At 39.9% G+C, this 27,802-nt stretch overlaps 1 protein-coding gene across 4 annotated transcripts in view; it reads left to right on the forward strand.

Moving 5' to 3' along the window:
- astn1 (astrotactin 1) overlaps window positions 1-27,802 on the forward strand; it is a 368,837-nt gene that overhangs the window by 108,071 nt on the left and 232,964 nt on the right. For all 4 annotated transcript variants that reach the window (XM_054764852.1, XM_054764861.1, XM_054764869.1 and 1 more), the window contains 3 exons: window positions 2,442-2,609; window positions 19,043-19,127; window positions 20,510-20,584. In XM_054764852.1, coding sequence (XP_054620827.1) covers window positions 2,442-2,609; window positions 19,043-19,127; window positions 20,510-20,584 — 328 coding nt within the window. The remainder of the gene's footprint in view (window positions 1-2,441; window positions 2,610-19,042; window positions 19,128-20,509; window positions 20,585-27,802) is intronic.

Consider the following 27,802-nt stretch of genomic DNA (forward strand, 5'->3'; position numbering starts at 1 on the left):
TCATGGAGCATAATACATTTTTTGCAACATTATATTATTGGCCACATGCTGATAAATAGAAATAGGCAGGCGCCATGATCCAACTCATTGTGCACTCACTGAGTGCACTTAAACGGTATGCTGGACTTGCGCACCAAGCCGAGAGGAGAGACTCGCTGCACCTTCATTTTAGGTTTCTGCCCTGTATTTGATCAGGAAATGTGCAAATTCAGCCATTTTACTTCCAAGAAAATGTCAATGATTGTAAATATACAGAAAATACATTTGTAATACAGTTCAGTGAACGAATATGAATATTTATTTCACTTTATTTCATTTATTTTTGCTACACATCACTGAGAGTAGGTCAATATGTGTTAAGCTATCCGAACAAAACATCCACATGTTAGCTTTGTAATTAGTATAATATCAAATGATATAGCATATCTCATTAATAATAACAATAATAATGTTATTTCTACAATATGCCGAGGCCCAATATGAGTGAATCTGCAGCCTTTGGTTGTAACTTGGAGGCTTGGTACTTGCAGTCATTCTCATTCTTGCAGTCACGTGATTCTGTATTGGATGATTACTTATTTTCTTCTTTCAGACTTCTTTATGGCCAACAAAAGCAATCAATATACTGGGATTAGACACATTCCGTCTTGTGTTACTATTTATTGTCAATATGTAATTCAATACCATCTGCAAGCATAGACTTCTATTTGAAAAACATGCAGCCTCATTAATCAGCTATTCAGCAGGAAAGCCAAAGTATCTGGGAAAAAAAAAAAAAAAAGTTTCAGCAATCATTTAAAATAACAGCTATCAAAATAATGGCAGCTATTATTGCGTAAATAACTGGAATTTAACATGTCCAAAGTGTGTGCATTCATCCATTTTCTATAGTGCTTGTCCTCTATCTCAGCTGACTATGGGTGAGAGGCAGGGTATACTCTGGACTTGTCGACAGCAAATCATAGGGCACATAAAAGAGCCATTCCACTAGGTTAAACTGATGTGACCGGATATCCGGTTTGGAAAACAAGCGATACGGTTGCACCGGTAGAACCCTCCTGGATCGATAAGAATCAGCCGTAAATCCTTAGATTCATTGATTGCAGAGACATGTACCGGGTATCGCAAGACTAGCAATTGGTTGACAATCAGTCTCTTAAACAACAAGAGATTCTGGGCTGCGGTGAAAGGATTGTCATGCATGCTCTGTAGCTCAGCATGACTGAATACAATAATGGATGTAAATAGTGGCATTGCACACATTGGGTATTGTGTAAAACTAAGACAGGAACAGCATCAAACTAAAAGCATTCAAAGAATACAGAACCACCTTTCACCAGTACAAGCCTGGAGTTTGTTTTACAGAGAGAAGATTATGCATTGCTGTTTCTAGCATGAATTAACTTGAACTTAAGGTTGTGCACAAATCCAACAAAAAAATACCATATTCACATTAGAACTCAATAACCATCAAATCTTACCTTCATGCATTCTTGTATAGTGTCACGGTGTAATTCTTTAACACAAATTAGGCAGTCTGTGAATCAAAATAGACAAACAAAAACAAAGACATTCTATGTAAAAATGTGTGCTCAGCAGCACACGTGGGCAACCCCCATGTAGTCAAAATGGTGCAATCTTGATCACATGACATTTTTATATGATTTGACTGTGAGACTGGTAGCCGACTCAGACTCCTCCGAATTGAATCATTGAATATTCGACTATTCTAAGATACTTCTAATATATACACTAACTTCTCGACCATTTTTATTACACTCCTGTCAGTGTTGAACAAATGTCTTCTTTCACTTTTCTTCACTTCTTAACCCTTTTTTAGATTTCTTGAAATCCTGTGCTTTTTGGGGTTGAGGTTACAAAAAAACACAGTGATAACCAATTCATTGACTCACAAGCTGATGAAATGAAAAATCATAAACTTTAAAACATTGCCACAACTTTGTGAAAGATCTGCCGCCAAATCAAGCATTTTAGGCAGCAACAATAAAAAAAAAAAACTTGCGAAATCCTGGAGGGACTGATTTGAACACATTTAAAGAGTCACTGTGGATTCTTATCGGTTAAAGTCATGGAGGAGGTCATAAAGTTGTATTAATGGTTTGGCATCGCCTGCCAGCTCCTCACACGTGGTCATCTGGTTGTCAACTGTATGAATAACAACACAAGACTGAGTCACCAACATGTGGGATTTTTTACTCTTTATTTATTGTTTTTGGTCTCACTCCCATTTCTTCTTTTTGCATTTTGAAGCTCTACTTAGAACCACCTTAAGATCCAACTGTGCAAAACGGAAATTCTTTCAATTTTTCAGCTTAGTCTTAAAAGTTTCATCAGGAGTGTGTTTTTGGATTTTCTTGTCGAAGCTATCTGCTATGTTTCTTCTGTGTAGTCTTTATGTGATGTGCCTCCTCCGTTCTCAGGGTCAAGGTTCATTTTGCTCCAGGGAAGCCAATTGGATGCCTCTGACTGGCTGAACCCAGCACAGATCTTACTGTACCACCAACAGAACGCAAGCGGACCGTGGGTGAAGGAACTGTGTGGACGACGCCTGCTGGACCCCTGTGAGCACCAGTGTGACCAAGAGACAGGTCAGCTGTTACATATACTCAGAGTTAACCTCATCTCTCCTACACAAAAAACATTTTTTCACTGGAAAAACAGTTAATGAAAAGAAGTTGATTTTGATGGATTGATGTACAGTAGATCCCCACTATTTGCGGGGGTTACGGATCCTTGACCACCCGCAAATTGATCCGGCCAGAAAAGTATCTCTTTTTGAAATATGGCAGAGCCTTGTAGCCCCCGGTAGTGCAATTGCAATTATTTACAGTAGCCTCTATTTGTTCGAAGGTTTTGGTTTTTTTTCCATTGGATCTCTCAACATACTCTGTAAGTCAAGAAGATGATAGCTTTTTGTATTTTACAACCACCAAACACATACACTACTGACAAAAAAATTTGGGATATCGGGCTTTCAGGATGAAGCTAAAATGTACTTTAACCTTGAGGTGAACTTTATTTGATCTTCTCTAAACTTTTAAATGCATATGTCCAACTGTTCAATGTTTCGAAATATCAATATACAGTGGAACCTTGGTTAGCGTCATAAATTTGTTTCAGAAGGTCTGACTAACCGAAATGTACTCTAACCAAATACATTTCTCCCATAAGAACTAATCAACCTAAATCCAATTAATTAGTCCCAGAAAGCCAGAAATGTTAACATAAAATAATGTTTATCGTTTTACAATTATAGGTTTACATGCAGAAAACAATTCCAAATGCACATAAATGATGAATGAAAGCGATAAATTTACATTTTAGATTACTTTTGCCTTCATTGAAGATGTGATTGTCACCACTATGCCACCACGTCACCATTGTGCCTCAGCCCACAGGTTATACAGTTAAAAAAAAAGTAAATTACAGCAGTAATTGCTCAAAAATGAAACATACTTTGTTGTTATTATTATATTCATTACATCACCGATCAAGAGTCTGAAACATGTTATTTCACTGCTAAAATGTGAAGTGAATTGTGAACTAGGACCATATTCGGCATTTGTACATATAACTCCACAAAAAATGGTCAGAGCACTTGGAAAGGTGTGAATCACAATATGAGGGAACTATGGCGCTTGGCAGAGGTCTGTGCCCTCCGAATGCTTTTATTTGTGTGCGAGGGTCAGTGCGTTGTATGCTTATTGTTCAAGTTCCTCCTAAACTAAAAGTGCTACGTCGTGTCCGCGTGCTCCCAAATCCGCACTGAGGCGGTACTCACCTCGTACGGATACCCAAATTTTGCCCACGTTTTTGCAAGTTGACAGCACACACTTGCAAGTACAGCGGGTTGGGACTGCTGCTTAAGCAAAGAACTACAGAGTCAGCGATTACATCATAGACGAGCGACAGACCTTACTTACGCTTCCTGTTTCCATGTTTTAGCAAGCTAACAGGCTGCTAACAAGGATGTTTTGTGATAAAAATACACATAAGAACACGCAGTGTATTAATAACAAGACAAGACGCCCGCCATGTTGTACGTTAACTGGATAATGTACGCAAACAGAGGCAAAATTTTGGCATACATTTTTTGTGTGAACCGAAAAACATAGGAACCGAGGTTTCATTTTATTGAACTACGGTCATCCTTTGTTAATTGGTTCCAGACTCAACTGCGATAAATTCATTTCCGCGATATATATATTTCCGCGTGTTAATAAATAGCGACCAGTCCAGGGTGTAACCTGCCTCTCGCCCAAAGTCAGCTGAGATAGGCTCCATCATACCCTCGCAACCCGAGTGAGTATAAGCAGCATAGACAATAGATGGATGGATGGATGGATGGATGGATGTTAATAAATATACTATTCTCATCGTTAGAGCATAGAAAGCCTGTTCATGACTTTCTAGATATGTTTTTTTAAACATTATTAGAGCCCGAGACATGAAATAACACCCATATAGTCACCTTTACACTTATATTATTTTTTGTTTACAGCACATTGCTCAACTCTTATGCTGCAGGGACTCCAGATGGCCGCTATCTAGCAAGCTAACAAGCAAGCAAGCAAGTGGGCTAACCAGTTAGCCTCAAATTTATTTCTTCTAAACTTAAGAAGCCAAAAACTATATATTATCACTATAATAAGTCATAAACTACAGCAGCAAACCACCGAATAGAGTACACAGTGCAATGCACTTGAATCTGCGGAGAGTGGGGGGTTTACTTGTGACGGAGTTTTACATGTCAATCACAGTGCCCTATCAACCATGACTGGGAAAGTAACTGGTAGGTACTGCAAAGAGTGTAGACTACTTCGGAGCCAGTGGTGCTACAAACACGCTTGGTTACAAAAAAAAGGAAAAGTCAGGATCTTGGCTGTCAATTTTTTTGTTTCTTCTAATTCAAAGGTATTAGATTAAACACAATCTCATTACATCGGATGGCTTCTATGTCTAATGTGCTATATTCATGTTTTTTTTCAGACTTCCTATTTCTGTACCTGAAGTATCATGGTAAATGCAGTCCTTCTAGCTGAAAACAATAAGTAATGTACAGTACATTCGTAATTTACAATCTTATATGTCTAGGAGTGACTACACATTAGCATAAATGAACATTTAACAACAGCTGTGAATTAATTAACTAAACATGGAAATGAAATCAGCTGTTAACAGACAATACAACAGAAGCTATAACATACACAGTTTTACATTTCATCCACTTGTTCTTTCACCCTATCCCCTTATTGAGATTGTCATTATCGTGAGCCATTTATCGCCAATCGTATCATATCTTAAGATACGCTGAGATTCCCAGCCCCTACACAACTTGCTCTCTAACAAGGGAGCGAATGGTAAAATTGACCAAGGTGTGTGATCCATGACTGGATCAACAAATGTCCTGGTTCAATTAGCAATGCTATTTAAACATCTTCATTCAAAGCTTCAATGAGGTTTTAACATAGATTTTCACCTACTCAAACAGACCAGTACCTACTCTTTGCTTCTCATCACCCACTAGAACGCACGCTAGGGGTTATCAGAACCATCAAGGGCAGAGAAGCGAAGATCCCTGCCACTGACAACGGACGACAGAAGGAGCAGACACACATCAGGAAGGCTCTGTCTAGTAACGCTTTTCCACTGTGCCTGGTTCGAAGCTAGTTTGGAGCTGGTTCCATTGTCCATTGTGGTTTTCCATTGTCATGGTTCCACAGTTGATTCAAACCGAAGCTGTCTTTTTTGGTTCAACTCTGGCTCCAAAAGCTTGCTGGGCCAAGTCAGCAAACCATTTGCGGGGTCGGTGGGGTTATCTAAAAAAAAGTCTGCCTCCATCTTTATTACATTGAATTGCAAACTCTAACAATGCAAAACACTCCGAAAACATGGACACCAGAGGAAACCCGTTGTTTCTTATCCATTTGGACATCCGAAGAAGTGCAGAAGAAATTTGAATTGGCTACACAAACCCAACCAATACTGAAATGCGTCAGACGCAAGATGGCTGCTGCGTGTTTTGTTCAGTCTTTCAAACAAACTTAAGAAATTAAAGAAGGACTTTAATTTCCTTCCAAAAGAAAGACCTAAAGAAAGACCAAAAGAAAGACCTAAACAGGGAGGTGCTGAGTCACTTCAGAGGCAACATGGTTCCTCAAACTCAATCCAGCCCCATCACCAAAGTTTGCTACAGTGGAAAAGGGGTATAAGTGTGGGTATCCTAACTGGCCGTTTGTCAGATCCACCAGGAGTAAAAAGACCACTACACCCGAGCCAGAAGGTAGAAACAGAAGATGAAAAGTGGTAGTTCCGTATGTGGATGGTTTATCAGAAAAACTCAGAAGGATTTTCTACAAACGTAACATATGCGTGCACTTCAAACGCACCAACACCCTCAGGCAAAAGTTTGTTCAATCCAAGGACAAAATCCCGAGAAGCAAACTCAGCAGTGCAATGACCGGTACATTGGAGAGACCAAACAACCCTTATACTTGTACAAACACATGGCACAGCATAGGAGAGCAGTTTCTTAGGGCCATTCAAGCATTGTGGATTACCATGACCCGGATGACTGAGAATCTGGGCATACAACAGTTTGACAACGGTGCATTAAAAAGAGAAGGAGAAAGTCAAAATAAGTTCACCTGTAAAGGTTGTGGTGCATTTTAGGTTCATGCTGAAATTTCACCCGAAAACCGAATATTCCTATGAGTTGTGTATAACAAAATAATAAAAGTAATTGTAAGACTGAATTTGGAATGATTTGGCCAGAGCTGAACCTAATTTAGATCCAGTTTTGATCTACTCCCCAATGAGCTAATCTCAGGTGCTAACATTAACTGCATGGCAGTAGTGGTTAGCATTGCTGCCTTTCAACAGTGAGATTTAATTCAGTCTTCAACCGTTCAGAAGACTAAAAGTGTGTGGATTTCATAGGCTGCCTTTATGGGTGTTCTACGGACAGTACTGCAGTTTCCTCTATAACCAAAAAGCCTCAGCCATTCTGTTGTCCGAGTTACTAACACCTGATGCCCACTGATTGTCTGGAGTTTATTAAAGGTAAATAATACATACAGGATTATAAAGTACCTTTACATCAAATAAGTTAACCACTGCAAAATGTAAACTCAATCTTGTTCTCTCAACGGTTGATCACAAGCTTGCTATTGGCGAGTGCAAACACGAAGCAGTTGATGACAGTGATAAACAACGCTACATGAGGACAAGGTGTTTTAACCTTGTCACAATAAGTTCAGTCCAAAAGTTCAACATCTGTGATTTGCAAGCTATATTTTTACACAAAATATCATTGCAGCGTTCATATTTTGAAGCACCACCCCCATGGCTGAATGTGGTGAGCACATCAAAGTCTGTCCGCTAGAGCTGGGTGTGACACACTGATTTATTGATTTTTGATCATTAAAAATTGTGTACAACTTGTTGAATTGTACACCTTATGTTTGTATCTAAAAAGTTATTTTGTCTTGAAGTATCGCAGACCTGGACTTCAGTACTTGGATGTAACCAGAACATTGAATTTAATTATTTGACTGGTTAGCGTCATGATAAGTAAACTGCACACTTTGATGTTGATCTGCCTCTTTACTAGTAGGTAGACAACTAAAAAACAAAGATGTTCACCAGGTGGCAATGCGGCCGGCTGGACCTGCAGTCATCAGTGTAGAGGATGAAGATGAAAAAGGAGTGGTGATAAGACACAGCCCTGCAGGGATGTGGTGGAGGTGTGGAGGATGTCAGAGTATAGCCCATTAACAAACACCCTTTGTGAACGGTCAGTTAAAAAGTCCGTAATCCACAAGGTGAGCTGGTGATCCAAATGGAATCGGGTTACTAACCTTTCAGCAAGGAGGTGTGGCTGCATGGTGTTGAACACTGATGAAAAGTCCGCAAACATAAGCCTAGCAATGGAATTTGGGGTTTCCAGGAGTGCATGAATGGCCTCCAGTATGAATATTTTGGCATCATCAACTCGTCTACCGGCCCTGTATGCAAACTGCACTGGGTCCATAAGGCGTCATCGCCAACAGACTTGGTGAGGAAGTTTTTAACAGTCCTCTCTATTGCTTTCATCACCAAGGACGTCAGGGCCACAGGCCTTAAGTCGTTTAGCACCTTGACGGAGCCCTTCTTAGGGTCACGGATGATTGTGGAATGTTTCCACTTCTGGGGCACTGTGCTGCAGTTCACTGAGGTCTGGAACAGATGCTGGAATATCTCCACCAACTGCTCAGCACAGTGCTTAAGGGTCCACATGGAGATGTTGTTGGGTCCAGTGGAAGTGTTGGGTTTTGTCCTCCCGAGAGCTCTCACCACCTCTTCCCTGCTAAAGTGGAATTCCCAGGATGGAGTCAAGAGATGATGGTGTTTAGTTCTGAGCTGCTGTCTTTTTCAAACCTTGTGAAGAATGAGTTGATGTCATTAGGTAGAAACATTGTGCTACAGCCATCAACTTGGATGTGTTTACCATGGATGTCATTCAATTTACAGCTGCCATGTTCTTCAGATCCTGCCAGGCAGAGCGGAGGATCCCTTGTGAAAAGGAGGCCTCCACCTTGTTTTTATATTTCAGCTTGGCTTTTTTAATTGCACGCCTAACCTCTCGGTTAACCTCCTTCTTTTTCTCCGCTGAATCAGTATAGAAAATCCTTTTCTTCTTGTTGACTAACTGCTTTGGTTCTTTTGTGACCCAGGGTTTATTGTTAGTGAATACTGTAATGGTTTTGGTTGGAATAATACTGTTAAAAAAGAAATAGATGCAGTCTGACTGTGTCTATCTGTTAGTCAATGTTATTTGAGGCCAGTGAACGCTAGCTTCCATGCTAGTCTCCCACAACAGTCTCCCACAACAGAAGACAAACTCCACACAGTCATTGACACAGGCACAAATAATCCAAGATATAGGGGCATATGTGCTACTGCCACATCGCTTAAAAACATATATTTTAAAACCACATAAAAACACACAACACATAAAAACGGGTGCTCATTTGTGCCACCGGTCACAGTGACCTGGAAGACTTCTGAATGCCTTATACTGTATTTGTATTTTAATTCATTAAGCAATTTTTATGCTTGAAAATGCTTAACTTTGGCAAAAATATGTAAAATCTGCTTAAATGTGCATATATTTTGAATGATAATAGGCCATATTCAACTATTCATCTAAGGCCTGCAGAAAGAGCAGCAGAGCAAATACAATCTAAGATTCAATTGCAAAACAATTTAATGATTTAAAACATTGTGCAGGGCCTGCTAGGTTTTGGACACACAGCGCTGACATAAAGAAATGTGAAATGTTGTACAACACAATTGATTTGAAATATAGACAAAAACTACAGAAGTCTACATCAATACTTGTCTTGATTTGCAGTTGTGATTTAGGAGCCTAACTCTCTGTTGCATCCTATTTGTGTGACCTTTGTATGACTGAGGAAAGCTACAACTCAAAGTTGATCATGTCATGAGAATATGTTATACTTGTACACGTAGCCAAAACCTACTCTTCCAAATTCCAAGCCAGCAATTTGAATTCTGTTTTCATATTTAGCACATTTTCCCAATGTGTATGTGTGATAATACCACTGCGTAAGTCTGCCTGCTTGCCGGCATGGCTGTGTGCACATGTGCAGGAGCTGCAGGGAGATTGCCGAGCTGCTATAGATAGCTTAAGTCCAATCCTCTTTTCTGCTAGAAAAGATACTGATGAGAGCTGAGATGGGCTGTGGAAACATCTGTGCTGTTTCTGCAAGACCTTGAAAGATGCTTGAACACATAACTAGGCTGTTATGCTTCAGCATTCTGGCAAAAATGTCATTCAACATTTTTTTTTTGCTGAGAATTGAGATTGCAATTCGCTGGAATGTTTTTTTTTCATGAAAACCAAGTCATTTAAGTAATCACAAAGTTCAATATAAAATTCAAGACTATTTTCATCCGTTTATTCCCCTACTTCTTCTTATTCGGCCTCATGTTTTTGTCCGCTAAATCCTCCCACGTTTCTCAACCGATTCAAAATGTTCAGCTCAATCAGGACACGTTGGCTATCTATGGGGATTTATTTTTTTTAAATCACACATTTACTGTAATTTCATATTTTCTGTGACAATTTTCCGTTTGAAAATTAATGGGCAATTTATCTGGCAACCCCAACTGATGGAGAATCAGTTAGCACTTTCCATTACTGTAATATTCTGCTTATTATACAGGGTGACATGGCTCAGGAGGTCGCGAGGTTGTTCCCAACTCGATGGTTGCTGGTTCGATCTTGAATTCCGCTGTAATCATTTAACTTATTTATACATTTTGACATTCAGTCTGGACTTTTACTTTCCAACATTTCAAATTTTGCCATTTTTAGTCTTCTGAAAATGAATGGACAAATGAAATGGTGCCCCCATTTGCATGTTCCTTTCACTGTTACATTCCACTTATTCTACAGAGTGACGTGGCTTAGGTGGTAGATTGGTCATCTCCCAACCCAATGGCTGCTGGTTCGATCCTCAGTCCTCATGTAATCATTCATCAATCATAAATCAATCATTTATACATTTCAACAATCATTCTCCACTTTTTTCATTGCAACATTTCAAATTCCTCCTTTTTTGTACGCTATCTACTGCAAATGCTACCTAAAAACCTAAAAACCTAAAAACAGGTTGGTGTAACACGACAGTACCTGTTGTCATCATAAAGTAGTGAGGAAACACTTCAAAAATACAGACAACTCCGGACTGAGTGCACCTGAATATAAGCCGCACACCAAATTTAAAAATAAAAAAAAAATTACATATGTAGGCCTGACTTGTCTGTGTCTATGTTGTCGCATGTTACAATGTAACGTGATTTATTGTACACAAAGACAGGGTAAACAATCCTAAAATCCTACAAGTGCAATCTTAACTGCACTTTGTCTTCCCAGCGTCAGCTCTGATGAGTGAGATGTGAGATGTGATGATGTTTTTTTTTCAACAGCTATGGTAAAAGTGGTCCAAGTAGTCCAAGCAGAAGCTATAGTAATTCTACATATGGACCAAACTTACTAAAGATTTGTCAGATCAAAACACGGTCGCTGCATAAGACTTTAACACTTGATATTAGCATCCAGTAGTCCAGTTCACTATTTCCTGAATCTGCACTCAAGGCATCATGGAAACTGTATTTCTTTTAGGCATAAATTAGGTGCATCATGGTTTAAGCCACAGGGTTCAAAGCATGCGAAAAAATTGTGTCTTATTGTCTGAAAGTTACAGTATGTACCCCTAAGCAATAACCATAAAAAAGTCTAAGAATTAACAACAGATTGCGTTTTGTATTATTTGTGTGAATGCAAATCTACGCATAAATTATGTGCCGTTTTTTTTCTATTTAATATTCTTAATATTCTTATTCCGCTGTTTTGTCCTCTAACTACTCCTTTATTTTTCAACCGATTCAAAACATTCAACCATCAAATTGCTAGCTCCATCAGGAATATTTAGCTATCTATTCAAATTTTTAAAAAATACAATTCTACATTTTCCGAGATTTTTTTCCAATTGAAAATGAATGGGGGGATTTTTCAAAGTTCCATATTTCTCATATTTCTCAATTGATTCGGACCGCGACAGAATGCTCAAATCATTGGCTTTTTTTTTCATAATTAGAGACCTATAACACTTACTGCTATCATGTCAGGTATCGTTCATACGTCCGTTTAAAATTTTGGCACAGCTTCGCCTCTTCTGCTTTGACACTTGCACTTTTCCTGCACATTTCTGTTTTTTCCCCACTTCGTCCCTTATTCAGCTCACACATTCACAGGCAGTTTCTCCAGAAATTGCAGATCCTCTAGTTATTTTTGTTATTAAAAGCTGCCTTGGTCAAACAATGACTTCTCTGTGTGACTTCTCTTGTTGCAGCACACAGTTTGCCAATGAAATCCTCTTTTAATAATAGTTGTCTGCACGGTGGCCGAGTGGTTAGCATGTTGGCCACACAGTTAGGATATCGGTAAGACCTGGGTTAGAATCTCCGCTTGGACATCTCTGTGCGGAGTTTGCGTGCGGGAGTTTTCTCCGGGTACTCCGGTTTCCTCCCACGTTCCAAAAACACGCATGTTAGGTTAATTGGCGACTCTAAATTGTCCATAGGTATGAATGTGAGCAATGATCAGAACAGTGATCTCGTAGCTTGTGGAGTGTAAAAGTGACTATGGGGGTGTTTTTGATGTCTACAGGTTTCTAACAATGTTTAAAACCGTATTTCAAAAGTCATAAACAGGTTTTCTATGCTCTAACTACGAAAACATTCCATTTATTAATACCAAATCCGACTTTGCGGAAATTCCCTTATCGCGGCCAGCTCTGGAACCAATTAGCAGTGATAAACGATAGACGGCTGTAGTAATAATTAATAACGCTCCATATGAACATCATGATTCGCCCCTACATCATTAAGTGGCCAATGTGGCCAACAATGCAAAGTTATGGTGGGACATATTCTTCGGCTTTGCTGAAGGTTAAATGGTCATTTGCAAACTCACAGCGCTTTGGGCAAATACATTTTGTCTTGCGCCACTCTTCATCCGAGTGTTGAAGATGATTTGAGAAGCATCATTACAGCCTCCAGTTATCATATTTTGTGAGCATGAGCTCAGAAAACAGACAAAAACCTCCCAGATTAATACATTTTCAACTGTCTCGAGCACCATGTTTTATACTTTCAGTGAAGGTAGGGCTCATTAAACACAGGTTGTGATCAAAAGTGTAAAACTTTACTTTGCAAAAGTATATCAACAATCAGCCGGTGATATACAGTGCCCTCCAGACGTATTGGAAAAGTGAGGTCATTTGTTTGTTTTGTTTTTTTTGCTCGACACTGAAGACTTTTGGGTTTGACATCAAAAGACGAACATGAGACAGGAGAGCAACACAGATGAGCCTAAACAATTGTGAGACTGGACTGGTGAATCTTTGAGACTCATATCTGTACTTTTTGGCAAATTGCAGCCTGGCCTTCCTATTCTTCTTGCTAATTAGTGGTTTGTGTCTTCTGGTGAAGCCATTGTACTTTTGTTCATTAAGTGTTTTATGGAGTAGATAGTGATACCTTCACTCCTGCCCTCTGCAGGTTGTTACTGATGTCACTACCAGTTGTTATAGGCTTTACAGCCTTCGTTCTTTACAGCTCTCACAATGTTTCTGTCATCACCTGCTGATGCTTTCCTTGGAATGCCTGTTCCATGTCAGCTCACCTGTGTGTTCTCTCTTCTTTAGGGCATTCCAGATGGTTGTGCTGGCTATGACCAATGTTTGTGCAATGTTTTGCAATCTTTTCTCAGTTTTTCACGCACAGACAGCTCCCTGGTTTTCATGTTGTTGTCATCTCTAAACAGGCAAATCCTATCCTACCCAATCTGAAACTGAGCGTAGACATTCAGTGCTATTTATTGATTGAATAAGTAATGTAATAGGACACACCTGGGCAACAAAATACACCTGTCAGTCATATGTGTCAATACTTTTGTTCACATGAAAAATGAATGTGCTCAAACAAAACGTGCTACCTTAAGATACTGTAGCACAACTTAGAAGTTGTGCATTCGATCCAGATGTAAATACCAGAAAATAATGGTCTGATATTCATATTTTGAGGTCAAACCCAAATGTTTTCAGTCTACAGCAAACATAAAGGAATGAGAAAAAGTTTAAATGTTGATGTGAAGAACACAAACCTGATATGCAGGCTGTTTTTTCTTGAAATTTATTTAACATCTTGGCTGTCAAAGTTAACGATTAGCACAATTAACGTGCGCACGTCCTGTTTGACCATCCGGCTCCATTGTAGTTTGAGGAAATGCAGTGGTGTGGCAGCTACAAGCGGGAAAAAAATATTAAAGATTCAAAGCCCTGGCAGATGGCTTTCTCGACAAGACCAAAGTTATTTGCATCTGCTGTCGTTGTGATTTGAGTTGTCATGGGCTATGTGGTGCTGAAATAGAGAGGTGCGCAAATACTGGTGCACTGCAGGTATTTTTTATTGTTATTCATACAATGCTACGTTGGCATACATGACTCAACTAACATTTTTTTTTAGATGCAAGCCATCTCTGCGCTGCTATTTTGCTATGAAATGCAAGCTAAAATGTGTAAATGTGCTACGTGCTCCTAGTTACGGGCACGCATAGCTGGGGACAGCTATTTGGGGCTTCTGTCAGAAGTGAGAAAGGGCACATAACACTCTGACATTCTCGCTATTAGCGTTATTATTATTCAGTAGCAATTTATTAGCGGTTGTGCTTGAACTGCTGTTGTTGTCAAAGATAACAAAGTAAAAGTTGCTTACTGAGGAGAAGCGACATCGAAAATGGATGGATGGATGGATGGATGTTGAAAGAGCCGCTGTGTCATACTTCCACATCGTTTAAGTGGCCAGACTATGAACAGTGTGATAAAGTGTATGTAAAAGCCTATCCTGTGATCTCCTAACCATAGTACAGAGACTGAACAGGCATACGATGTTGTTGTCTTGTTGCACAAACTTTACTGGCCCCAATAACATCCAGAGCCCTGAGAGTGTGGCTGCACTGCAGCGGTGGAGACGGGAGAGGCAAGAGAGACGGCCACCTCGTGCTAAAGCACAGAACTACAACACCCAACTTCCCACATTGCAATTCCTCTTAAGGACCAGGCTTGACCTGTAACAATAAGCTATAGCCTGGCTGCACTACAGCCTAGGTTCACAAAGTTGGGTATGTGTACCCCCACGGGTGGGTATGTCAATTATAACAGGGGGTACATGAATAAAAATGAAAAACAATCAGCGCCTACCACTCACAATTACAAGTGCGCCTGAGCAGAGCAGAAAGGAGACACAGCACGAAGTTGGTGATTGCTCTGTGTGCATCATACGAACAACTAAGTAAGTTTCATGATTATTTTATGAATTAAGAGAGTTTAATCTTGACATTTAATTTACAGGATATTGGTGAAAACCAAAATATAAAATGAACTATAAAATTAATGAACCAGTCATCTTCAATATTTCAAGTTAATGAATATATAAAATGCGTATGTTTTTTGAGTGTGCAGGAGCAGGGGGTAAATTGCTTCAAGTCAAATGTCTGAAGCGGTATGCAACTGTAAAACGTTTGGGAACCATTGCACTACAGTATATGGGCACAGTCCTAGTTCTGTAAACTACTGACTGTTCTTGAGCACTTTATTTTTTGTAAATTGTAAATATTGCTTTTTCTCACACCCTGCTATCATTTCCCGTAGTTGTTGGGTGTTTTTGCAAAACATTATTTGTATGTTAGTCACAATTTTATTGAGTGAGATGATTTTCTTGAAGAGAATGACATATGAGTGATGGACAGTTTACGCTACCAGTGTCCACTTGTTGTACATTATGTTTGTTTTTCATACATTGAGCTTCATTTTGCGTTTGAGCTGTTTGAAACCCCAATGCGATTACAAATACAAAATGCGATTAATTTTCATTAAATATTTTAGTTGACTGACAGCCCTACTTCTTATCACATTGGATAGGTTTGAGCCTTTATTACTAAATGAAACAGCAGCTTTTCATTTTTCAGTAGGCGTCCCATTGGCTGGCAGTCAGTCCAGGGTGTGCCCCGCCTCCCGTCCAAAGCCAGCTGGAATAGGCTCCAGCATACCCCTGCAACCCTAATGATGATTAAGCGGCATAGAAAATGATTTGAATGAATAAGTATGCATCCATCGATGGGAAAAGTTTGACCACTTCTGATCTACACTGACTAATTGTGTTTGTTTTTGAGTGTCTTCTATTCTGTTCTTACCAAATAACATTATTTTAATTTTGCATAACTTCAGTAATAGTCTTTTTTTATCAAACCATCTTTTTGATGTTTTAATTTCTGCAGAGTCTGTTGTCACTAGCCCGCGTCTTCTGTCCTGAACAAAATGGCAGCAGTCCATCCATCCATGCATTTTCCTCCACTTATTCGGGTCCGGGTCACGGGGGCACACCTCTCAGTAGGGAAGCCTATACTTCCCTGTCTCTGGCCACTTCCTCCAGCTCCACCGGGAGGACACCAAGGCATTCTCAGGCCAGCTGTGAGACATAATCCTGCCAGTATGTCCTAGGTCTGCCCCGAGGCCTTATCCCGGCTGGGCATGCCCAGAACACCTCACCAGGGAGGCGATCCGAGAGGCATCTCGACTAGATACCCGAGCCACCTTAACTGGCTTCCCTTGATGTGAAGGAGCAGTGGCTCTATTCTAAGCCCTTTCCGGATGACCAAGCTCCTCACCCTATCTCTTAGGGTGAGTCCAGCCACCCTATGGAGGAAACTCATTTCAGCCACTTGTAAACACGACCTCGGTCTTTCGATCACGACCCAAAGCTCATGACCATAGGTGGGAAGGTAGATCGACCGGTAAATTGAGAGCTATGCCTTCTGGCTCAGTTCTCTTTTCACCACGACCGTCTGGTACAGTGACCGTATTACTGCGGAGGCTGCGCCGATCTGCCTATCAACCTCACGCACCAAACCTTCCCTCACTCGTGAACAAGTCCCTGAGATACTTGAATTCCTTCACCTGGGGCAGGACCTCATTCCCAACCCGGAGTGAGCAATCCACCCTTTTCCGTCTGAGAACCATGGCCTTGGATTTGGAGGTACTGAGTCTCATCCCAGAAGATTCGCACTCAAATGCAAACCATCCCAGTAAACGCACCCGATGAGGCCACCAGGACCACATCGTCTGCAAATAGCAGAGACTAGATTGAAGGCCCCCAAACTGGCCTTTGCTGCGCCTCAAAATTCTGTCCAATTATGAACAGAATCGATGACAAAGGGTGGTCACGTTCACCGGAAACAGGCTCGACTTACTGCTGACAATGCGAACCAAGCTCCTGCTCCGGTTGTACAAGGCCCGAATGGTACGTTGTAGCACGACACCGGTCCAGTACTTCCACAGCACCCACCACAGAACACCGCATGGGACACGGTCGAATGCCTTTTCCAAGTCCACAAAGCACATGTAGATTGGTTGGGGAAACTCCCATGTACCCTCCAGTACCTTTGCAAGTGTGTAGAGCTGGCCTTTCGTCCGCAACCCGGACGAAAATCACATTGCACCTCCTGTAGCCGAGGTTCAACTGACTGTCGTACCCTTCTCTCCAGCACCCTAGAAAACACTTTCCCAGACAGGTGTCAGAGTTTGATTTGCATTTCCGGCAATGGGCGGGTGCCTCTGAAATGGCAGACCGGGGTGGTGGTCCCCCTTTTTAAGTAGGGGGACCGGAGGGTATGTTCCAATTATTGTGGGATCACACTTCTCAGCCTCCCTGGTAAGATATAATCAGGGGTTCTGGAGAGGAGGATCCGCCATATAGTTGAATCTTGAATCTTGCGGAGGAGCAGTGTGTATTTTGTCCTGGTTGTGGAACTGTTGACTAGCTCTACACTCTTGGCATAGTCCTCGAGGGTGCATGGGAGTTTGCCCAACCAGTCTACATGTGTTTTGTGGACGTGGAGAAAACATTCAACCGTGTTCCTCAAGGAATTCTGTAGGGAATACTCCGGGAATATGGGAGGCTGTGTATGAGCGGTGTCAAAGTTTGGTTCACATTGCCGGCAATAAGGGGGACCCGTTTCCAGTGTGGATTGGACTCTGCCAGGGCTGCCCTTTGACACCGATTCTGGTCATATCTTTTATGGACAGAATTTCTAGGCGCAGCCAAGGCATTGAGGGGTTCCGGTTTGGTGGCTGCAGGATTGGGTTTCTGCTTTTTGCAGATGATGTGGTCCTGCTAGCTTCATCGAGCCGTAACCTTCAACTCTCACTTGATCGGTTCGCAGCTGAGTGTGAAGCAGCTGGGATGAGAATCAGTAACTCCAAGTCCGAGTCCATGGTTCTTGCTCGGAAAAGGGTGGAGTGCCATCTCCGGGTCAGGGATGAGATCCTGCCCCAAGTGGAGTAGTTTAAGTACCTCGGGGTCTTGTTCACGAGTGAGGGAATGTTGGAACGCGAGATCGACAGACAGATTGGTGCGGCGTCTGCAGTGATGTGGACTCGCATCGCATTGCATCGGTCCGTTGTGGTGAAGAGAATGAGCCGAAAGTCAAAGCTCTTAATTTTCCGGTCGATCAACGTTCCTACCCTCACCTATGGTCATGAGCTTTGGGTAGTGAACGAAAAGACAAGATTGTGGGTCAAGCCGCCAAAATGAGTTTTCTCCGTAGGGTGGCCGGGCTCTCCCTTCGAGATAAGGTAAGAAGCACTGTCATCCGGGAGAAGTTCGAAGTAGAACCGCTGCTCCTCCGCATTGAGAGGAGCCATATGAGGTGGCTTGGGCATCTGGTCAGGACTCCCTCCCTCTGTAAATCAGTAGTCGTTCAATCACAATCACTTTCAATCAGTGGTCGAGCATCAATCACTTAAGACAATGAACTACTGCACTTTCACTGTGCTTTATTTGGGTTTAATTCCTCCTTTAGTGACAATGTGCTATACTATATATTGCAAGGTTTGAAGTTCTGCATCAGTAGGGTGGATTTTCATCACTTGTACATGTCCTCTGTGTGGGTAAAAAAATTTACAAACCGTCCACTTGAGTTAATTGAAGATCCTCAATTGCCAATATGTATGCATTTCCTTTTGGTGGAAAAAAAGCTGATCATCAATTAATAAAAGAATCAACAGCCGTTTGGCTGAAGAGGGTGGGACATCTACTTTTTATATTTGCAAGTTATATGAAGGGTTTGTTATCATTTGTAGGCGTGATGTGTTAATACACTTTATCAAAATGAAAAAAAAAACAAAAAAAACTGTACAGTCACACAGTAGGTACTAAAAAAAGTAAACCAGACAATGCAAGAAACAGTTTTTAAAATGAGATATAAAAGGTAAACACAAAAGTACCTTAACAACACATCGACAGAACTGCATCGATTCCTTTCTCTGGTCATGCCACACAGGTTGTTCATGGGCAGACTTCTTTGACTGAATGACTGCACTTCTTTTGACAGGAGAATGCCTTTGCCTCAATGGATACATGAAGGACCCGGTCCACCAGCACCTTTGCATCCGGAGTGAGTGGGGGCCCAATCAGGGGTAGGTTAACATTGCCACCTACTTTTGGTTCCTTATTGCTCATTATCAGTCAAAAGAAAAGAAGCCAATAAATCGGGAGAGTGGGGAGGTTAATAATAACAAAGAATTCAGTACAAATAAAAATAATCAGAAATGGTAGATCTTGTCAGAATGTAACATCCTTTTACAATTTGGCACCAGAAGCAATAACGTCATCTTAAACTATTGGCCGTGATTTGGATATTCAAATAAAAAAACATTTTAAAAAACATAGCAGCCGGTCATCTACAATTGTAATTCTCTTTAATTGACGCAAAAAAAAAAATAATTAGCTGAGAATTAGCTGTTATTTTTATTTATTTGTTTTTTTAATGTAATCCATGTTATTACATTATAGTATGACCTGTATGAGTTTAAAACGTGACAAGATTTCTCATTCAGAAAGAAACAGTTTTGTGATAAATCAACGAGTAAAGCACATGGAGAGCGCCGACCTCCGCCAAGCACCATAGTTCCCCCCATATTGTGATTTACACCATAAATATTAGTTCTACATTTATTTTATCTACATATTTAGATTGTTAATGTTGAACCTTAGATTGCTAACATCTAGCATAATTGTAGTAAATGTTTATACTGTATAAGTGTCTAGCTATGAAAATGGCTAAAAATGCTACTCTGCTAATGTTAGCATGCTAACACGTAGCATAATAGTGCTAAGTGTTTATACACATACACATATATGTGTCTAGCTACTGACAGCGCTCTGTGCTGAAAGCTCAGTCTATCTGCAATCGACTACTCTGGCTAATGTTGCATTGTCAAGCACAGAGCTACTGAGCTCTGCCTCCCACATTCATACCATCCAGCTGAAAGAAGCTACATGCAGGCTTGCTCATTGAAACATGGCTAATGGCTTTCCTGATATTGAAGATCCTCCACCATCCTTCATATCTGGTGTTTGGGAGCACTTTGGATTTCATGTCAAGTATGGTCTTATATGGTGCTAAGTGTATGCAGAAGAACTGTACTTTTAAGGTGAGAAAAACGTTGGCAATTTCAATAAAAATTCTAATTAAAAAATGCAATGTAATGTATTTTTTGTATCGAAAAAGTATTGAACCGTAACGTAAATGTATCGAACAGAGCCGAAACGTGAATTGTGTGTATCGTTGCAACCCTACCTATTACTGACCCTGCAGATCCATATTTCTTACTCCAATCTTACATGGAAATGTATTTGTTTGTAATTTAACAAGCTGAGTTAGTTGGTTTTACTACCAATTGAAAGTTTAACATTTGTATCATTCAAAACAAAGAAATCTTAACGTAATCCAAAAGTCTTTGCAACCACTCCATTTCTCACTTTTTCCTGTCCTCTGATCATTCTTTTATTATCACAGTCCTTGGCCTTACACCATCTTCCAGCGTGGTTTTGATCTTGTGATGGGAGAGCAACCCTCTGATCGCATTTTCAGGTAAGGCGCATATAAGAAATGGGATTGATACTTTTTTCACTTGGTTATTGTGCCACACCAGATGGGGTAAACAGTTGTCTATTGGGTTGAATGAGGTTCTAGCCAAAAGTTCAACATTCAGAGTTGTTTGTTTGCTGGGGCTAAGGCATCTACGCTAACCAAATGTAACTATTTACATTTGCCGGACCTTTGTCTATGAAACAGAACCATTTTTTCCTGACTTTTACTGTATCTGATGTTGTAATACTTTGAGGCTTCCGTTCATTTTTGTGTTTGTGACTGGTCCAACATTGGTGTTAACCAAGCCTACAATTGTATTTTGGAATGCTGTATATTAAAATCTCATCAAACTAAGCTTTCCAGTGACATATGACACGCCTAGGCATGCAAACGAGGCAGCAAAAACCCCCAGCTTCTTCACTGAAGCAGTAGACAGGCCACCGGTGGAACAGCAAGGGGTTAATTGTTGCTACCCAACTATCCTTGGAGGGGTTATTGCGGCACCTCAACCTTCATTCATCTCAAACTGTACAAGCCTCAGTTAGCATGCCAAATGTCCATGCAGCAGGAGAATGATCCCATGCTAACTAGTAAGTCTAAAAGACAATGGCCGGTATATAAAAAAAATGAAGTTCAGTCCATATTTCAGTTCAATTCAAATGTGGTGCCAGGACCTTGTTCAAATATTGCTGTTGAAAGGTGGCTCAACGAGCGACTGAATCATAAGGTGGCGCTGTTAAAGGAATAGCGGTAATGTACCACCTCATAAGGATCATGTTGTTTACAGTAGGGATAGTCAAACGGGAGTTTGGGGACCACCATAAACCGCTTTCAAAACAAAGGCTTTTTTTTGACTCGCCCAGTCTTGTTATTGTTCATTTTCTCTAAGCTTGAACATTTCTTACTTGGAAATTAAAATTTGTTTAATTTCTATCTGAAGGATTTAAATATTCAAAATGAATTAATGGGCTTGTGGATTATAAGGCAGTCCCTGGGAAATGTTCCCAAATGTTTAAGAATCCCTGATTTACAGTGAGGATATGACCTGAGAACTCAATCCTTGTGTTTCACAGCCATTTTGATTAGTACCTCCACTGTCTCAAAACTTGTTTTGAAAGTCATTTCTAGAAACCCGCTCCTGTAGACAGACACAAAAATAGTGTGATAATGTAATAATAATAATAAAAATAATAATGAGCATACCACACATTCATATGTGGAAATGAAATGATTTAGTTTGAACATTTAGCACATTGACCAACACATTGATAAGAACATATGCAATCAAATTTCAAACACATAAGAATCCTCTTCAGCCACGCATAAGGACAATCACATTGTGTGCTTGAATTAAGGAGTAAATCTAAATCAGTGGTACAGCCATTCCTCACCAAATTGTGGCGTGGATTTTGCGGATTTACTCTATCACAGTTTTTCAAAATATATTAATGAATAAATAATGCTGTTTTGGGTTGAATACGGCCTATTATTAGTAAAAAAAAATATGCATTTTCAAGCTAATTTTACACATTTTTTTGCCTAAATTAAGCATTTCCAAGCATAAAGAGGCATTAAGAAGACATTAAAATTGTAATAGTATTCTACACTGGTGTACAACACTAGTAATGTTACTTTAATGTTCTGTGAAACATACAAGCGCCAGGCTTGATCGACGAAAAAACAGGCTTGTATTGCAGGTTTGAAAGATCTCACAACAGTCACAATAATAATAACATCCATCCACCCATTCATTTTCTATGCCGCTTTGCCTCACTAAGGTAGCTGGGGTATGCTTGAGCCTATCCCAATAATCATAATAATGTCACAGGCTACTGTTGCGGTGGTAACCCATGCAAGCTGACGTGCAGTTCCTACTCTCCACACATCCAGAACACATTTATTGCAACACACACAAACACGAGTTTTATTTGTGTCTTATGGGTTATTTTCTCTGATTATATCTACTAGGTTAATAGGAGGTATTATTAGGTAATAGGAGAACAGGTGACTATGGCGGTGTTATTTCATGTCTAGAGGGTGCTAATGTTAAAAACTACATTTAGAAGGTCACAAACAGGTTTTCTATGTTCGAACTATGAAAATATCTCCTGTATAAAGAAGGAATACTACTTTGCAGAAATTCAGTTATCATAGTTGGGTCTGGAAGCAATTAACTAACATTATAAGAGAGGGATTACTGTATTGAGAATACAATTAGATACACTAGAATGCTTGTAAGATTAGATTAGATCCAAGATGGTGCTGCAGATGGTAGCCTCGGTCTAGTTGTGTGCGTGTTTTTTAACATTAAGTGTGAAGTTTGTGCCTGTGAATATTCTCATTGTTGGGACTATTCAGATTTTCTTACAATCTGAATCCTTCATTAATTTTCTATGCCGCTTGTCCTTACTAGGATAGCGGGTGTATGCTGGAGCCTATCCCAGTTGTCTTTGTTAAAGAGGCCGGGTATACCCTGGACTAGAGAATCTGAAGCACAATCTGAACAGTCCAGTTGCAGTTGACACTTTTTAGGTTAGTGCACCTCTTTGCTGGTCACATACTGCATAGAGCAACTAAAAACATTAGCCCGTTATCTCCACAACTTTTTTCTCTTGTGTTTACTGAACCGGAGATGTTTACAGAGATTTTAGTCAGTGCAGCAGCCGATCTCCATGGAGCTTTCCAAAGGAGACAACTTTGGAGAAAACACGTTTGTGAACTCGTGAAGTTGAGGAACTGCGCTCCCGTCTGTCCATCTTGCCAACTTTGGCCCTCAAGATTGATGAATTGCTGCAACCCAGACTTTTACTGAACTTACTGACACCGTAACATCTTATATCAGTTTATGTAAGGACGTGTGTACAGACAAAAACATCCAATACAAAAACAAACCATGGTTTACAGCAGAACCAGGCAGCTTCGTTCAGCCAAGGAGGATGTTTACAGGAGGGGGGACTGTACCCTGTATAGGCAGGCCAGAAATATTTTAAACAAGGGCATCTGAGCTGCAAAGAAGGGCTGCTCTGAAAAACTGAAAGAAGAAAGAAAGAAAATTGATTTCTTCGACCCAGCAACTATGTGGAAAGGCTTGCAAACCATTATTGACTACAGAAAACAACCGCCCTCCCCGGCCAGGGGTAAGCAAAAGGCTGACTGACGACATGAACGGGTATTTGTGCTTTTACATACATACACTTTTTACCCTGGCTGTTAAACTATTGAACACTTACTTTCACTTAGACCAACACTTACTCCATTAACACATACAGGCCAGCAATTTGTGATTCTTGACAAGGTCCATATTCTCTTATGATTAAGAAAATCAGCCTGCAGAGCTGCATATTATTCCCAAGCTGACAATTAAAGTAGTGTTTAAGTGGCTGTTAACTTGTGCTGTGGTCCCCTTACTTACGTCAATGGCAATCACAGGGAATTTAGGTGCTGCAACCGCTTACGTGGTTCAACATGACGTTGTCAAAATAAATGTTCGCAGCCTCGCACGCTATTGACATGACAGCTTACATGACCTGTTTCAGAAAACAGTTTAGTTCACAAACGATTTGGGAAAGAGCTGAGAGCATATATTTCAACAAATAAGTGTGCACTGACACTTAAGAGTAAACCACATACCGGTGGCAAGCTGCCAATAAAGCTGCTAACTTAGCATTTATTTGTTCTTTTGCAACCATAAAAAAGCTTTTCAATGTGGTAAAAACTGTGCTGTATCTTTTTATGTTTGACTTGAACTCATCAAGTCCTTAAGTGACATATTGGAAACATTTTGGAGTGGTCGTCACGTGATAGTCATGCAACAGTCATGCAACTTTCCCAGGATATGGCTTCCCCAAAATCGCAGTGCGTAGAACTAGCTCATTTACAAAAGCCTTATTTTTTTGCATGAACAATAGGGTTTTAATGATTCGTTTTAATAACAATTGGATTGGTATCAAGATTTGTGGTTGCCAATATGATTCAAGGACGATATTGGTTCATTTAAAACGATACGTTTTGAAACGATTCAGTAACTTTGTAGCCAAAAATTCCACCAGTGTGACTGTGAAATAAATACCGGGATACTGCACAGTGCAGGTGAAGTTTCCTAGATTTCTGTTGGTTTTTTTGTAAGCGAATCAGGTATAAATTATTATTAATGCTGACATACTTAAGACTAAGTTATCATTGAGTACAAAAAAATTCTTAAAATGCAATACAAAATCAGGATGAACAGAGGGTGGTATAGCTTGCCATGGTTAATTATTTACTTTAAATAGTGCAATCCAAACCTAGACTTTGCACACAAAGATGAGGAACATTGTGCAAATTCCTCAGCAAATGAATGTGGTATGGTATCTTCAATTACAGTAGGTGTTGAAACTTTCTCACCTGTACGGGCCGATGGCAGCAGGGACTTTTTTGTGTTGATAATCATCCTGATCAGAGCATCCATTTGAAAGAATGGTGCCGCAAGAATACATAAGTGCACATACTGGATGTGTTTTGACCTGGACACGCCATGCCGGATGATGACATCGCTAAGTATCGCTGCCGCTGGATTGTAAACTAAATCCCCATAAATGTCACTTAAAAAGGGTTTCAAATAAAGACAGATGAGTTAAATATGAATACTGAATGAAGTGAATCAACTGACCAAAAGAAGAAGAAGGGAATCAACTGTATATCATAGGTCTACTACAACTCCCATGACCACCGCATATCCGGAAGACGATGACATCACAGACAGGCAGACTGAATCGAGTAACGTTTATTTGTCAATAAAAGTGCTAAAAAAAAAAATTCAAAAACAACATACTTCCTTATAAAACCTGCCTGCTTAAATCCAATGCTTTATTTCCAAGTATCGATTCAATCGAATGCCGTTTACCTTTTAAATGATCTTAGATTGATATATGTCGTCCTTGAATCTTGAATCTTGAATCTTGAATCTTGGAATGGAAACTTGCTGAACACAGATCTATGTAGCTGGATCATAGGAATATAAATCGATCGTTGAGGTAAACAGTCTCATACATCACACGTCATCAGAGTGACGGTAAACATTGTTACTTGCCAACAAATGTGGGCTAGACTGTGACAAAAAACTGCAGATTTGTCACAGTGATGTAGTTCATGACTCTTTTTCTCCAAATGGTTCTCTTTCTTTTTCTTCTTTTCTCATTTTTTCATCTCATTTGTATTCTTTTCTTCACACTCTAAAGGACCTCAAAGAGGCAGCTAGGGTACAGCTGATACACACAGTATCTTTTTTTTTTTCTTTTTACCTGCTTTCTACTTTTATTGTAATTACCTATTTTTTTCTGCTTTCCTCCCATTTTTTGTTTTGTTTTCCTCTTTTTTTCAGTTTTTTCCCTGCAAGAGTGCATTGGGAATATTGTTGTGGTGGTGGGGATTTGGACAGGTCAAGGGGAATTGTTGAATGTTATGAATTATAACATATATTCTATAATAAATAATAATAATTATATAAATTAAACCAAATACACAACTAGAAGAGGAATGAAAAAGAAAACAATACAAAGCACACATATCTCTGATCATTGAAAAATGTCCACAATTCAATTTGTAAGCTGGAACTTGTGCAGTTCATTTGGAAGAAGACTGTCTTTTTTTCTGAAATGTGTGCTTAATAGTGTGTTTGTAAGCCCCAACACTTCAATCCTGATTAACTTGACTTGGAAACAAATGGAGCAATTGAGTGGTTGATCATTAAACGTTCATTTACTCAAGGTTTAATCTTTCAGTTCGTAAACAATCCTTTAGTCAAGTGCCGTTCCCGTATCCTTAATTTATTTATGTATGAGTTTCGTGTGTATTTGCTTAGTCAGTGATAAGTAGATCAACAAAACACTTAGCAGCTTTTAAAATCTAACACTACAAGTATCATTCTTCTACTGCTAAAATTCAATGAACAAGTGTCTCATCCAGGAGTAAAGAATTCACAGTTTCACACCTACAATAACCATCAAAGTTTTTACATTCATAGCTACTGTGGTGTGAAAGTGTTTGCCCCCTTCCTGATTTCTCTTTTTTTTTGTCAGACTTTAATGTTTCAGATCATCAAACAAATTGAAATGTGAGTCAGTGACTACACAACTGAACACAAATTGCAGTAAGAAAGAAAGAAAGGAGGAAAGAGAGAAAGAAAAAGAAAGAAAGAAGGAAAGAAAGAAAAAATCCAAACCTACATGGCCCTGTGTGAAAAAGTGATTGCCAAAAAACATCTTGATGATCCCCAAGACCTTTTGGAAAATACTCTGTGTTCTGATGAGACAAAAGTTTACCTGTATAAGTTTTTGGAAGGTGTGCGTCCCATTACATCTGGTGTAAAAGTAACACTATATTTCAGAAAAAGAACATCATTCCAACAGTGAATTATGGTGGTGGTAGTGTGATGGTCTGGGGCTGCTTTGCTGCTTCACGACCTGGAAGACTTGTTGTGATAAATGGAACCATGAATTCTGCTGTCTACCAAAAAAATCCTGAAGTAGAATGTCCGGCCATCTGTGACATCAAGCTGAAACAAACTCGGGTTCTGCAGCAGGACAATGATCCAAAACACACACCAGCAAGTCCACCTTGGAATGACTGAAGAAAAAACAAATGACGATTTTTGGAGTGGCCTAGTCAAAGTCCTGACCTGAATCCTATTGAGATGCTGTGGCATGACCTTAAAGAGGCGGTTCATGCTGGAAATGGCAGGCCAAGTTTATTTCTAGGGCACAATTTGTACACAAGGTAATTCAAAGAAGGGTAAAATCACTAAATAAAACCATTCCATAAAACATAAAAACATTCTAGATTCATTACATAAATCATTCCATGAAACCAAAATGTTAAAATGAATGAAAAATGAAGAGTGCAGATAACACACTTTCAGTTGTCAAATGGAGAGTTCAGTAGAAGCGTTTTCAGATTTTGGCAGCATAAAACTGAAACGCAGCCTCACCGTGTTTAGTCCTGACTCTGGGCACTCGCAGGAGACCCCTCCCTGAGCTTCTCAGAACCCGAGATGGTTTATGTGGCTCTAACATGTCAGAGATGTACTTTGGCAAAAGACCATGAATAGACTTGTACACAAGCAGAGCTGTTTTAAAGTCTATTCTCTGAGCGACAGGGAGCCAGTGCAGAGACCTGAGTGCTGGACTATTATGGTTATATTTCCTGGTTCTAGTCATGACTCGTGCAGCAGCATTCTGGATG

This window comes from Dunckerocampus dactyliophorus, chromosome 2 (assembly GCF_027744805.1).
Source record: "Dunckerocampus dactyliophorus isolate RoL2022-P2 chromosome 2, RoL_Ddac_1.1, whole genome shotgun sequence".
NCBI classification, from domain to species: Eukaryota; Metazoa; Chordata; class Actinopteri; order Syngnathiformes; family Syngnathidae; genus Dunckerocampus; species Dunckerocampus dactyliophorus.